Source organism: Lycorma delicatula, chromosome 7, assembly GCF_047948215.1.
Source record: "Lycorma delicatula isolate Av1 chromosome 7, ASM4794821v1, whole genome shotgun sequence".
Lineage (NCBI taxonomy): Eukaryota > Metazoa > Arthropoda > Insecta > Hemiptera > Fulgoridae > Lycorma > Lycorma delicatula.
Window position 1 is genome coordinate 29,454,213 of NC_134461.1, and position 15,018 is coordinate 29,469,230.

The 15,018-nt window shown below is 30.4% G+C and overlaps 1 protein-coding gene across 1 annotated transcript; it reads left to right on the forward strand.

Moving 5' to 3' along the window:
* The first annotated feature begins 8,097 nt into the window (after positions 1-8,097).
* On the forward strand, positions 8,098-14,393 carry LOC142328049 (deoxynucleotidyltransferase terminal-interacting protein 2). The gene is made up of 3 exons (XM_075371501.1): positions 8,098-8,379; positions 8,867-9,031; positions 14,122-14,393. Exons 1-3 carry the CDS (start codon positions 8,173-8,175, stop codon positions 14,332-14,334), a joined length of 585 nt encoding a protein of 194 aa, XP_075227616.1. The 5' UTR covers positions 8,098-8,172; the 3' UTR covers positions 14,335-14,393.
* Positions 14,394-15,018: the final 625 nt, after the last annotated feature.

Sequence of the window (15,018 nt, forward strand, 5' to 3'; positions counted from 1 at the left end):
TAATTTTTTTTCATGAACATTTAAAAAAGTTCAATGTAAAAAGCAAAGAATTTACTGAAATTTTCAAAAAAATTTTAGAAGGTATTGTTATCTATTAATTTATTAAAAAAATATGATCTTGCATTTAATAATAATGTTTTCGTTCATCATAAAAGTAATACAACACAAAAACAAAAAAAGCATAAAAATTAAATAATATTAACGTAAATATATTAAACAACCGTTATACATTATATATATATATATATATATATATATCGACTAAATTCTTTAATCTATCAATTCGTCGACGATTAATTTTTACAATCGACTATTCCGATTAATATTAGTCGAGTAGTCGTATGGAGTTGACTTAGCCGAAGACGTAATTCTTCTACTAATATTAGTTAGTCGGGAAAAGTAAGTATTAAATAAGGCGGACCCATACCAACAAAGATGACGCCGGCTTTATTCATCATTGTACAATTAATTACAAATAAGTCATTCACTCACATTAATATGCCATCACAGTTTCTATTTATCTGATAAATATTTAGTACAACGTATCTTATACTAAACGACGTGTTTACTCTTTGTCTTTGCTGGATTCATTCTTATTTTATAATTATCTTTCTATGTAGTTTGATAGTTTTTTTTTTTGTAATTGTAAGTTGGTTACTCTGCCCCGTTCTAGTTGTTTAGAAGGTTTTGGTTTGCTTGGTACTTTTCCCGCCACCACCCCATTCGGTCGCCCTAAAACAAGACCAAATGTCTGTGCCACAAACGGCTACTGAGCCTCAAAACAGTTAAGCGACCAGTGTCCTAAATAGCTCCTAGAGTTTACCTAACAGCGTGAGCGGACTGAGCGCGGTGCCATACACACCGGCTTACGTGTCCCAACTGCTCACTTGTCATATATTAACTAAAATGGGCAGGCGCACACCCCATCAATTACTAAAAATATATATAACATCGATAAATTAATACTTACTTCGTCTACACAGCAATTCGCTGCCACGCCTAGGTTGCTGAATGCCAGCAAGTACCTGCCCACCATATTAAAGCGCTTGGGCCTTAATTAGCTTGCGGTCAGCCATATATATCTCTAGGTTAGCTTCACACAGCAGTGCGGTAGGAGTCTTTTCTCTTAGGTAAACTACTGATGTCGGTTGAACATAGCAACCGCATCAAGGAACTCCCACACGGTCCGACAATGTGGTTCTCACCGCTTGTGAGTGGCCAATTTTCCCTTTCACCTCTAAGTTCCAGGGTGGCCCGGTCTCTGCACTGATACACTGATAGTGTTTATAAACTGAACAGACTTTATTTTTTCTTTATTATTATTATTCTCACAAGCAAAAGTTTAATGAACACAGGGGGGTCCAGTAATTTATCTTCATTTAATTATTTATTTTATTTTAAGTTACATTTTTTACTATTTTAAATTTGACTTAGCTAATATTACTAAATTTTATCATTATTTTGGAAGTCCATAATATGTACTACCATACATCACTATCATACTTATTTTTGTATAATCATATGACTATCATTATTTTGTATAATCAGTTCTGTAATGAAGTAATAAAATAAAAAATAATAAAAACCTTTTATTTAAATGAGAAAAATATTTTGGTTTTAGTAAATTCCTTTAGGTATAGAAAATATATAAAAAGTTTTTCAATAAATCATTAGTAGAATAATGCCTTTATCATTTTTTTCAAGAGCTTTATGAAGTTCTGAAAAAATAAACATTTTTCTGAAAAATGTTCCAGTTATAGTTTCTGTCGATAAAAAAGTACCTAATTCAAACAGATAATGATAGATTCAGCCCTACAATTGAAAAATCAGAGGACTCTGCAGAAATTCTCTCTTGAAAAACCAAATATATTACAAATGTCCCAGAAATATTTCTGAAAGTGGGCCATCGCCATGATAAAACAAAATGAATAAGGGATGAATTACCTTCTTAGCTTTTTATTTCTGATGAATCAATTTATTTCAAACTAATTTACAGGTACAAAATAAATTAAACAGTAGAAAACTTACAAACCTATTAAAGACTATGACGTAAAGTTGTTTATAGGTATCAGTTTACTATTGGGAATAAAACCGCTAGCTGCAAGGATTATTGGATCTCAGCAAAAGATTTATGTTATGAGTGTAAATCGCTTTGGTCACATAGACCTCTAAATGATAACAACAATACGCAAAAACGGGTAGATCCTGATTATGATAGACTTTTTAAAGTAAGGCCTTTTATTTCTCTGATGTCTGAGAATTTAAAAACATCCATTTCAGTTTGTTCAAAATAAAGGCAGTTGAATCTATGTTCAAAGGCATACTTAAGCAATATTTTTTTTTAAAAATCAATTAAAATAGGCTACAGGCAGTAGAATATAGCTGACAAAACTGGTTATAAGAGGAAATTTGAAATTTACAAAGGAAATTTTTTTTTTATTTTTGGACACACAATGAAGAATAGTAATTATAGGCCAATATGATTTATTAGAAGTTAAAAATATAAACTGTAAATCTTAAAAATTAAACAACCGTAACATAAAACAAATAAAATTAATAATTAAAACTTGGCTATATCACAATGAAAAATATTCCTCACCCAGTACAGCATAGGTGTAAAGTGCCTATGACATATCCTAAAGGTGAAATAAAATAGCAATAGTAAAAATGCACAAACAAAATTACAATCTGGTATACGCCAAATAGCATAAATATACAAAACACTACAATATTAAACTATTCGAATACAGATGCAAGGTCTTTAAGAAATTACAAGGCAATCTATAAAATTTCATATTATTTCTAAGGTTAGCCCTAATTTAAATTTCCGATGCAATGCTGCATTGTAAGGATGTGGTGTAGCATTAGTTGGCAATAGCAGCAGAGACACAAAGGGTGCATCGCGCTGTGTCATGAATGTCCATGATTGAGTCTAGTGTATCCTATTAGTAAATGGCAAATAATAACCTCTTCTGATAGTTTTTTCTGCATGAAGAGCTCCATGGTGACACTGTTTACTTAACTAGGTTAAGTTTATTGCTGATGGTAACATTCCACTCACTTTTCTACTCATCATCAACCATCCTCTTCAGAAAACAGAAAAGTCATTCATAACAATACAGTTAGTGAAAGCAACCTGCAAACAAGCTGCTGTTGCGGAGTATCAGCATGCACATTGGCTGAAATTCTGATACGCTAGGGATCCAGCAGAAGCTCCCACTTATGTTATATTAAATTATCCCATTCTAATAGACACTGAACTCACAGAAACAGGTAGTCTGAAGTATTAAGTTACTAATTGCCTATAAGGAACTCATGGAATCTGAACAGAAAAATATGTGATGTTGGCTGTGATTAGCGTTTACTATAGCTGTGATTAAAGCAAATGATATATTTACGTGATCTTCGTCAAATCCACTTTGCTATAGTTCATTCAAAATTAAACTTTGGATTGCATTGCTGGGGATCACTTATTGTCTATCTTCTTGTGATTATAATTTTGCAAAATGCTATTGTACAGGTAATGTGTAGTACGACTAGGAAAACATTCTTTCACCTTTTCTTCAGTAAATATCTGTATTTTGCATTAATCTCTTTGTTTATAAGGTCTTCTAACCTTTTACAAATGAAGTGGTAACATTGGGGTGGAGATAACTAAGGATGAAAGCTATAATAACTAAGCAGACTTTTACAAAAAATGTTAAACCTTTTACAAATGAAGTGGTAACATTGGGGTGGAGATAACTAAGGATGAAAGCTATAATAACTAAGCAGACTTTTACAAAAAATGTTACTGTTCCAAGGCCTTACTGTACATTGTTTTAAAAACCTAATTTTTTACACCTATGTTCTTTAACTGTCTGCTGGGTAGTGTAAGAAATACCTATAATCTTAATTTAATTTTTAGAGTGCATTTTCTACTTTACAATTGATGAGATGGAAGCACTGTATTCAGTTATGATTTTGTCTTCATGAAAGAGTAATCAACTTTATATTTAAATGTTATGTTAATATGTATAGTTGGTGTCAATATTGTGTTGAGTGTGCGAGACAGGGTGGAAGAGAAAGTTAATTGAAGAAAACTGGGGGTGGGTAAGAAGTTAAGTTTTTTATTTTTTTCTAATAAATTATAATTGTTGATTTGGTACTCCTACCTATGGCCAAGCTTTTGCTTTGCAGGTAAAATATTTTCATATGAAACTACAGTTATATAAAAAAAACAGTGGGCTAAAGTCACCTGAACTAGTAGTACTTGGTTCCACATTTAACCTCTTCCTGGGTGAACTGCAGGTTTTTAAACTGACTATCAACGTAACTATTTATAGACATTCACACCCATTGCTTACTTGAAACTACAATAATTCTAGCAATGAAGCCAAAAAATGAGCATAAAATACTCTTATGGGTGCTAAAAATGTGGAAATTGTTAATTATTCTGAGATAATGCAAAAATAAATCAAAGATAATCTTTCCAGGGACAAAAATCACTAACTGTAATCCCAAAGTTGGAATTTAGGTTTTACCTGAAAATTTACTTGAATTAAGGGAAAAAATGAAAATTAAAATAAATTACCAGACTTTGTATACTACCTCCTCTTAACCCACTATACATTACTTTGAATCATAAGGTAAATTTGAAAGGATACAATGGTTATAAAACTGCCTGACTTCTTACCAAGCAGTATACTAATTTCATGTTGTAAATCTATTCCAATGATAAATTTACCTAATTATTTTCAGTATCTAAAATATTACAAATCACTACTGCCAAAAAAAAAAAAAAAAATATTGCTCTTTAACATAGGGTAATTAGTGTGTGGATAATAATTTTGTATATATATTCTATGACATTCCTAGTAAGGATATTTCCTATGACATTTTTGTAAGGATAACAACTCAGGGTCTAGTACATCTAAATCACTTAATGACTTAAGCCATTGAGCTTCTACGGTGGAACATACATATACCCTAAGAACATTACACTCCTTTCTGGGCAGTCGTGTAACTATTGAGATTCAGCAATATTCTTTCTCAAAATGAACTTTACTGCAAGAAAAATAAAAATACCATCTAGTAGAGGGAGATTCAAATCCGTTCTTGCCAAGTCTGTAGCCTCCCTCTTTCAACAAAAATCATTTCAATCAACAAGGCAGATTGTATTTTGGGAAAACAAAGTTTTAACAGTGAAATACTTTCTGCCTTCAAAAAAAACTTACATTATGCAAGGGAAGTTCACATATTGAGGTCTAGTAAGGAGAACAGGATTTCAAAGTTCTGTAGCAATAGAAACAACCTGCACATTATTTTTTAATGTTTTACTTCCAATGACTTTCTAATTTGATACTTTCGCTTAATTATAGACCTGAACACACGTCAAGCTGCTTTCAATCAATAAAACTTCACAAGTAATGATATTAAACATTTTTTTCAACAAACATTTGTAGTATATGTTGCAAAACTGCTTGACTTCTTACTAAGTCAATACACGTTTTATTTTTTAATGTAAATCTATCCAATTCATAAACTTACTCTCAATTATTTGCAATTTCACATATTAAAAAAACCATTGCTCTTTCATTTAGGATAATTAAAGGGCATGCAGGTGACAATTTTGTACATAGTATAATTTTTTTCAAGGTTTTTGAAACAAACATAAATGTATAGCCTATGACACTCCCAGAAATGTAAGGATACCAATGTGGAGCACATATCTAAATCAGTTCAACTGTTGAGCTGCAACAAACATAAAAAAATCCTAAATATATTACTCCTTTTCAGGGTGTGTAAAAATTAAGATACACCAATATTCGATGTTCTTTCTCAAAATGGATTTACTTTCAGAAAAATAAAATCATCTAGTAGAGATTCAAATCCCTTCTTGCCACATTAAGTCTATAGCCTCTCTTCTGCATGCTTAATCAATAAAAATCAGAGAATTGCACTGTTAAAACTGTTTTTTGAAAATACTATCTGCCTTCAAAACACTACACAATATGTAAGGGAAGTTCATATATTGACTAGTGAATCTTGTGCTCTAAACGGAACAAAGGGGTCAGTCAACAGGAACTCTGAGATCTGTAGCAACAGAAATAAATCTGCAAATCTACTTCCAATTAATATTTTACAAATTATGATATTTTGGTCAGGTGATTTTAGAATAATTAACTCAGCTTCAAATAATGGGCAGGCAGTTGTAGGTTTCGTAATGAACAAGAAGATAGGGAAGAGAGTAGAATATTTCAAAATGCATAGCGTTAGAATCATTGTAATAAGGATAAAATCAAAACCTAAACCGACGATTGTTAACATCTGTATGCCAACAATCGCCCAGGATGATGATGACGTAGAGTGTGTATACGAAGAGATTGATGAAGCAATTAAACACGTAAGAGGAGATGAAAATTTAATATTAGTTGGAGATTGGAATGCAAGCATTGGAAAAGGCAAGGAAGGAAATATAGTGGGTGAATACGGGCTGGGCAAAAGGAATGAAAGAGGGGACAGACTTATAGAGTTTTGCACGAAGTATTATTTAGTAATTGCCTACACCAAATTTAAAAATCATAATAGAAGAATATACACTTGGAAAAAGCCAGGCGATACTGCAAGGTATCAGATAAATCATATCATGGTTAAGCAAATATTTAGAAATCAACTCGTTGACTGCAAAACTTACCCTGGAGCAGACATTGATAGCAACCATAATTTGGTGATAATGAAATGTAGATTGGGGTTTAAATACCTGAAGAAAAGGTGTCAGATGAATCGGAATTTAGAGAAGCTTTTGAGGAAGAGGAGGTAAAGAAGATATTTGAGGAGGATGTCGCAAGAGGTCTGAGTAAAAAAGATAAGGTAGAAAATGTAGAAGAAGAATGAGAGAATGTTAAAAAGGAAATTCTTAAATCAGCAGAAGCGAACTTAGGCGGTACAAAGAGAACTGGTAGAAAACCTTGGATTTCAGACGATATATTGCAGCTGATGGATGAACGTACAAAATATAAGAATGCTAGTGATGAAGAAAGTAAAAGGAACTATCGACAATTAAGAAATGCTATAAACAGGAAGTGCAAACTAGCGAAAGAAGAGTGGATTAAAGAAAAGTGTTCAGAAGTGGAAAGAGAAATGAGCATTGGTAAAATAGATGGAGCATACAGGTAAGTTAAGGAAAATTTTGGGATACATAAATTAAAATCTAATAATGTGTTAAACAAAGATGGTACACAGAATTGTAATACGAAAGGTAAAGACAATAGGTGGGTGGAATATATTGAATTATGCGGAGGAAATGAATTAGAAAATGGTGTTATAGAGGAAGAAGACTAAGTTGAAGAGGATGAAATGGGAGAAACAATACTGAGATCTGAATTTAAGAGAGCATTAAAAGATTTAAATGGCAGAAAGGCTCCTGGAATTGATGGAATACCTGTAGATTAGGATTGAATAGTATTGCGGTAAAAGAAATTTGTATAGATTAACAACGTATGCATATTTTTAATAAAACGTACAATACCAGTAACGCCTTTTAACAGTAAACATGTAATATTACAAGTAATTTTTGAGATTTAATATCTAACAGTACATCGACTTTCTCAAGTAAACGAAAACTTGAATTTAATAATTTATTAAATCGTCGATTTATGAACTTCTAGCGCTACAATGATGAAATAAGAAACGCTTCCAGATTTTGAAGCTCTATTATTATGTGATAGGTCTTATTAACATGTGACGGATGTTGTTCTTACAATTCTGTTGTATAATTTTACCAACAGGTATGAGATTTGTACGTAGTATGAAAAACGATTACATATCAAACTTTTGTAAAAAGCGAATCATTAATTGACGAGGTCACATGGTTATTTTATAGAGACAACTCATCCCAATTCTGTAGATTAAATAATAAAAATATTACTTATAGCCATTTAAAAAATATATACAAAAGTACTTATTTGGGAGGAAATCTTTTTCCCTAGCGCACGAGCTCGTCCTCTGAAATTCATCACTTCATATCACTTCATTAGAGTCCATCTTTCGATGTAATTACGGAATTATTCTATGCTAAATAATCGACAGTAGAATCGATAGCGATAGGAATTATCGATATTGTAGACTGTGCCTTAACCTATGCTTAAAAACTTTTGATAGTTCTGTTTGTCAGCTTTATAGATTGGTATTATGCCTAAAAATATTAAAGATTTCACTCTAGATGATGTTTACGTTGATATGGAAGGAACCAGTGTTTCAGAAATAAAACGTAACCCTTTGTTTTCAGCAGTTGCGGATAAAGTTTTAGAAAAAAGCATAATGCACGCAGGATTTGAAACCCTCGAACGTGTTCCATGTTGTTCAGAAAGTTTAATACAACAAAAAATGGAGAAAAAAGTGAGTTTTTTTGTAATTACTTAAGATTTGAATTAGGATAACTGTATTTAAACTATTCATACAAAGAACATGTTAAAAACCAACATGTTAATCCGCAGTATTAGCGCACGTACCGCATCTGTAAACTTTGATTGCTATTTTAATTTACAATATTTCTGAATGCTAACACTGTGCATCGTCTAAGACCAAGCACGTAGTTGCTAATTCAACTGTTTACTCTGAGCATAAAAATCTACACTTTATAATGAGCATAATTCAAGTATTCATTGTAATTTTGCAAATAAGCATTTTTCTTATACAGTTTCTATGCACGGGACAGTTAAAAATCAGTGTTTAAATGAATCTTATGTTACTAAAAATAAGTTAACACATTCGTAAAATGATTTACTAAAATTAATGATTTTTATTTTTTTATTAAATTATATTGTTATAGATAATAATCATATTATAATCAAACATATATAATTTTTCAAAAAATCTGTTACAGAAAGAAAAATCAAAAACAAAAGGTCCTGATTGGTTCAATATGAAGACACCTGCTATGACAACTGAAATTCAAAATGATCTTAGAGTATTACACATGAGATCTGTTTTGGATCCAAAGCATTTTTATAAGAAAAATGATATCAAAGGATTGCCCAAATACTTTCAAGTAAGATTTTATATTCTCAAATTTAAGTAAATATATATATATATATATATATATGCACACACACACATAATACATATATATCATAATGTACTTTAAGATATTCTAGAAACACTGGTATACATTGCAGAGTATACCAGTGATAGAAACACTTTGCAATGTGTTTCTTGTACATACAAAGTAATGAGTTACTGGGAATCAGTATGTAGTTAAAATTTTACCAGTTACTTACCATTTAGAACTAGCAAAAGTTAATTATATACTAATTATCTCCACCCACAGAATGTAAATTATTGATCAGTTAGACAGAATATTGTGAGTGTCAACAGAATGGCAGTGATCATTTCTGTATCCTAAGATAATTATTTAAAAGGACTGAAGGAGAATTCCATCTAAGCATTCAAAAATGTTTACTGAATGAACTACAACTATCTAACTTAAATCATGTATAAATTGTTGAATTTTGGCTTCTCAGATAGACAAAACATTTGCTAATTGTGCTGGCAGTAGGCTTATTCTCTAATGATAGTGGTTGTAATGTCAGATACTTTTTTAAATCTAAAAGTGCATTGTTAGGATATTGACAAGTAATATAGAATAATAACATTACTTTATCAAATCAAATACAGTGAAACCTTTTCAAAATGGAAACCAATGGGATCAGTTTTTCCATTTTGGACCGGTTTCAGTTTTATGCAGTTACAACAGTAATGATGAACATACTGTGTATGCTAAGTAATAATGTGTCATGCCAAGAATACATGGGAACTTACCTTAGAATGCTGTAATCCACCGGAATAATACAGTATATAATTTATTAAAATAATCCGATTTGTAGGCTTACCGGATATTTTTATTACACAATTAATGTTACACTAACTACGAAAATGCAATTTTTCTAAAATACAGTATGTATGATTAAATTACATTTTTATCACAATTATTGGTGTGATTTCCACGTGTCAACCAATTGTGTACCTGCTTTGTCTTTTCTTTAAGGGCATGCTACTCTAAAGAATTACGTGCTTTTACCTAAATACTCTAAAAATTCAGTACAGTTTTTTCTTATGGCAAACTTCTGTAAGTCACTTAAGTTTTAGAGTGCATCAAAGTACGAGTTTATTTTGACAGGATCTTCTATGTTACTTATTGACTCAACATGTTTAGTATGGTCTTCATCTTCATCAGTTGGCGATTCAATGTCATCATTATCTTCCTGATAAATTCCATACATATGATAAATTTATCATATACTGATAAAACTACCTTAGTTGCATTGTTAGCCATAATATTGGTAGCCAAATCACTGTCAGAGTTTACATATTTATTGGCGTTTATTTCAGATTCATTAGTGCTGCACAGATCTTTTAAAATTCTCATATTTTCCTCTGCTTCATCTAAGACTACAGCTGTTGCATTGAGACGTGATAAGAATTTAGCTTTTTTATAACATTTTGTTATGGTTCCCTCTTTTACGTACTTTACTGACATATGAATCCAGTAGACAGAATCAAGTACTAAAATTGATTTCATAAGCTCATTAGCACTCTTCCCACTATTCATTTAGTAATCAGTTGCAATATCATTCTTCTGTAGAAAATTTTCATGATGTAAATCACATCCTGATATGATGATTGTATGATGGTTATAGTGTTAGGTGGAAACCAGTCTTAATTTAACAAGACAAATTGATATGAGGATGACAAGTTGCATTACCAAGGAATACCAGAACACAACGGTTTTGAGTTTTCATTTTAGAATATAATTGTTCAGTCACTCCTCCATTATAGAAGAAGTTATGTGAAAAAACTCTGTGGTCTTTCCAATTTACCGATGACGAGTGATTTTAGAAGTTACTAGCCATGTATACACAAAGAAGGACAGTAAGGCGTTCTTTTGACTTCTTTATACAGACATATTTTTCTCCTTTTAATGCTAGTGTTTTAGTCTCCAAAGCTCTTAATATTATTCCTGTTTCATCACAGTTAAAAATGTCTTTTTGATCATAGCCAACTACAATGAGAAAGTTTTGTCTTCTGTCCCTTAACTGCAGACTTATCGACATCTTGCTTTTCCACAAACTTTATTCCAAATGATATGTCTATTTTTAAAACCTTCAAGCCATCCATTAGAAGATTTAAAATTATGTTTAATTTTTTAGCTAACAGTAAAGCTTGGCATTGTAAAATAGGAAAATAGGACCAGAAATTGGCAAATGTTTAGATCTACTAACAAACTATTCCCACAAGTTTGTTTATTTCCTCATATCCAGTAATTAGTCTACTGTCTTTTCATATTCCCATTTTATTTTACTTGTCCATAATTTCCTATTTTTTAAAGTGTAGATTTGAGTTTTTCTGCCCTTAAACTTGTCCATTAACTGACGTGCAGTCAATTAATCTTTGCGATTTAATTTAATAACTTTTAACTTTTTTGTTTTGTGTTAAAGCATTGTTTTTATGAGACAATTTAGTGAATTTTAAAACAAAAACAAATTTATAAAATTAGGATAAACCGATACACATACACAGTAAGGTACAGTAATAAGATACAAACACAATACTCAAAAATACAATAAAATACAAGCACATAATTATTGTTACGCAGTAAAAAACTAACACTAACGTCGGGCAACTCTGCATACACAACTAGTTTCTAAGCAAGTAAACCCTATTGCAGTACTGTCAGGAAAGAAGCATAGACAAATTATCACACAGTAAACGATGACATATATATGTATATATATATATGCCATCGTCAAATAAATATATATATATGTATGTAATTTATTTATCAATACTAACAGGCCATGATTAATAAAATCAACAATGACATTATTTTTGTGGAATGTGTATAGCACCACTATAGTTGTTCTCTGCTTGTATGTTCAACCGCCAATTCACGTACATCTGTCATAGCTTCCTTATAGGCTACTGTCATTTTCAATCACCTTCTAAGAATTCTGATGAAATAATCAATTTTCCTTTCTTATTATCCATAGTTCATGCAGCATATGTTCTGTATTATTCAGGGTGTCTAACTTTCCGTTTCCATGTTGTGGAGGTTCCGTATTATACAGGATGATTTACATTGATTTTTCCACTTTTTAATGGGAACAATATTATTTCCTAAAATGGGAAGGTCTTGTTCAGGGTCCGTTTTGAACAGGTTTCACTGTGTATTGTTTTATTTTAAAACATCTTAATAAAATGCTAAGCTTATCTTCATTATTAAATATTTATTATGTCTACGTATATATTTATATATATATATATTAAACATCTTTATTATATATACCTATTTGAATTATATAATCTCTTACAGAAGTCAGAGTAAATTTTTAACACAGAAATGGGCTTACCATTGTTTGGCACCCAAATTATGAATCATATTTAATAAATTAAAAATGTTGAACTTGTTGAAATGTTGTACACAGTTTATAAGTAGTGTACTACATTTGAAAATAATTGCTTAATCCTAAAAAAAATAAATAAGAATCTCAATCTTTATCAAAGCAGAAGCAGAAAATAGAACTTTTTTTCTTGTAACTTAACTTAATACAAGACAAGACTTAAGTTAGCTAGTTGTAATATATTTAATAAATTACTCATCAATTTATAAAGAAAGGTCTTTCCACCAATTTATTTAAAATAAAATTAAGCAGTTTTCTTTTACAGAGCCAACATTACTCTGAATAATTTTTTTTTTTTTTTTTTTTTTTTGTCTTCAGTCATTTGACTGGTTTGATGCAGCTCTCCAAGATTCCCTATCTAGTGCTAGTCGTTTCATTTCAGTATACCCTCTACATCCTACATCCCCAACAATTTGTTTTACATACTCCAAACGTGGCCTGCCTACACAATTTTTCCCTTCTATCTGTCCTTCCAGTATTAAAGCGACTATTCCAGGATGCCTTAGTATGTGGCCTATAAGTCTGTCTCTTCTTTTAACTATATTTTTCCAAATGCTTCTTTCTTCATCTATTTGCCGCAATACCTCTTCATTTGTCACTTTATCCACCCATCTGATTTTTAACATTCTCCTATAGCACCACATTTCAAAAGCTTCTAATCTTTTCTTCTCAGATACTCCGATTGTCCAAGTTTCACTTCCATATAAAGCGACACTCCAAACATACACTTTCAAAAATCTTTTCCTGAGATTTAAATTAATTTTTGATGTAAACAAATTATATTTCTTACTGAAGGCTCGTTTAGCTTGTGCTATTCGAGCACATTAATAATTTTTTAAATAAATGATTTAAAAGAATGAATTAAAACTCATTTTTCTGTTTTTAATATTTTCATGTGAAACTTCAAGCGAATTACATAGAGAACTTAAGATTTTATGAGCTGTTGAATTAATGCAAATTTCTACATTCCAGAATCATATATCATGCTCAGTTAATAGTTAACAATCATTTAACATTGTTTATCTGCATTTTTATTAAGACAAGTTTTCTTGTGAATGACTTTCTTTCATATGGGTGATATTTTTTAAAGCTATTTATATTTTAATTAAAAATAAAGTAAAATATTTAAAACAAAAGAAAATAAAAATATACTTTAAAAGTGCACTAAAAACAAAAAAAAAAGAAAAGTTATTTAGTTCTTTAAATTTTTTATTTTTTAATCGAAATAAGGATTATTCAGTTATTCTCATTTGTTTTCAATGAAAAACAAATTATAATTGTGCCTATATTGACTAATTGTGCTTATAATAAACAGGAAACAAGGTGCATTTAATACTGTAATTAGTAAAACTGCACTGTTTTTAATTTTTTATACTATATTCTATTTATTTTTTTTTATTTGCTGATAAAATAAGTTTAGTTAAATATTGATATCAGATGTGATGTATGTTATGCTATAATTAATTGTACATGACGTTCAGTAGGAACTTACTTAAGATGGAGTTTACTTTCCTGACTTATATGTACATTTAAATTTACAAATTCCAGCACTCAGTTTACTTGCATTACAGAAACAAATTCCAGTTTGGTACTAACTGTTCTGTTTCTGTCTTTTAATAAGAAATAAACTAAAATAAAATTTAAAAACGATCTCAAATTTATAGTTGTTTCTTGTTTATAGGTTGGAAAATATGTTGACTCACCAGTAGATTTCTACAGTAGTCGCCTACCAAGGAATGAACGAAGAAAGACAATAGTAGAAGAACTGATGGCTGATGCACAATTTCAACAATATAATAAAAGAAAACATAAGGAACTTATTCAAAAATATAAAAGAACACATGCAAAAGCTTATCGACATTCAAAAAGATTAAAGAAAGGGAAAAAACGATAAATTATTTTTATTTTTTGCCATGTAAAAATGTATTTCAATAAACTGAATAAATAAATTTATCATGTCTATTATATTTCATGCTCATTTTGACTTTTAATATTTATAGAGAAAATAAATTTAAATAATTAAAAATAATATCTGATACAGTAATGTTAGTTGCTCATTAAATTTTAACAAATAACTTATTTTAGCCAATTTATCTAATGTGTATTTGATAACTGTGCTTTCACTTGTCACTTTATTATTGATTAAAATGCATACATTTCTGACAGTTAATAGTGTAGTACTTACTATAACAACATTTTTTAGTTATACCTACTTTTTGATTTTTGTTTTTCTTACTTGGGAAAAGGGTCATCAAGAAATCAAGAAATGCAATAAAAAAGGGTGGTATGTTTTTTTTTGTATATGTGTGATTACGCACACACAGATGTGATTGATCAAGATCATATGCATAAGTGTACATTCATATTGATGGTGTCTGGGGTTAACATGGAACTGGGTAGGCCAAAAATGTTCAATTTTGTGTGTAGTCTACAAGACATTGAAATTATTGAATTTAGAGCCATAATTTCAAAAAGGTGAAAGGTAGAGGAGATCAGAGTCTACAGCTTGGTTGGAGCTAGTAAGGGTAGTAATAGGTGAAAAATGAATGTCTTGGAATTTTTTCTAGTTGGAACAGTG

Excerpts from the sequence above, each read along its gene's own strand:
- LOC142328049 (XM_075371501.1), top strand. The coding sequence starts at position 8,173 with ATGCCTAAAAATATTAAAGATTTCACTCTAGATGATGTTTACGTTGAT. Across the intron at positions 8,380-8,866 it reads AACAAAAAATGGAGAAAAAA|AAAGAAAAATCAAAAACAAA; the intron begins GTGAGTTTTTTT and ends AATCTGTTACAG. Across the intron at positions 9,032-14,121 it reads GATTGCCCAAATACTTTCAA|GTTGGAAAATATGTTGACTC; the intron begins GTAAGATTTTAT and ends TCTTGTTTATAG.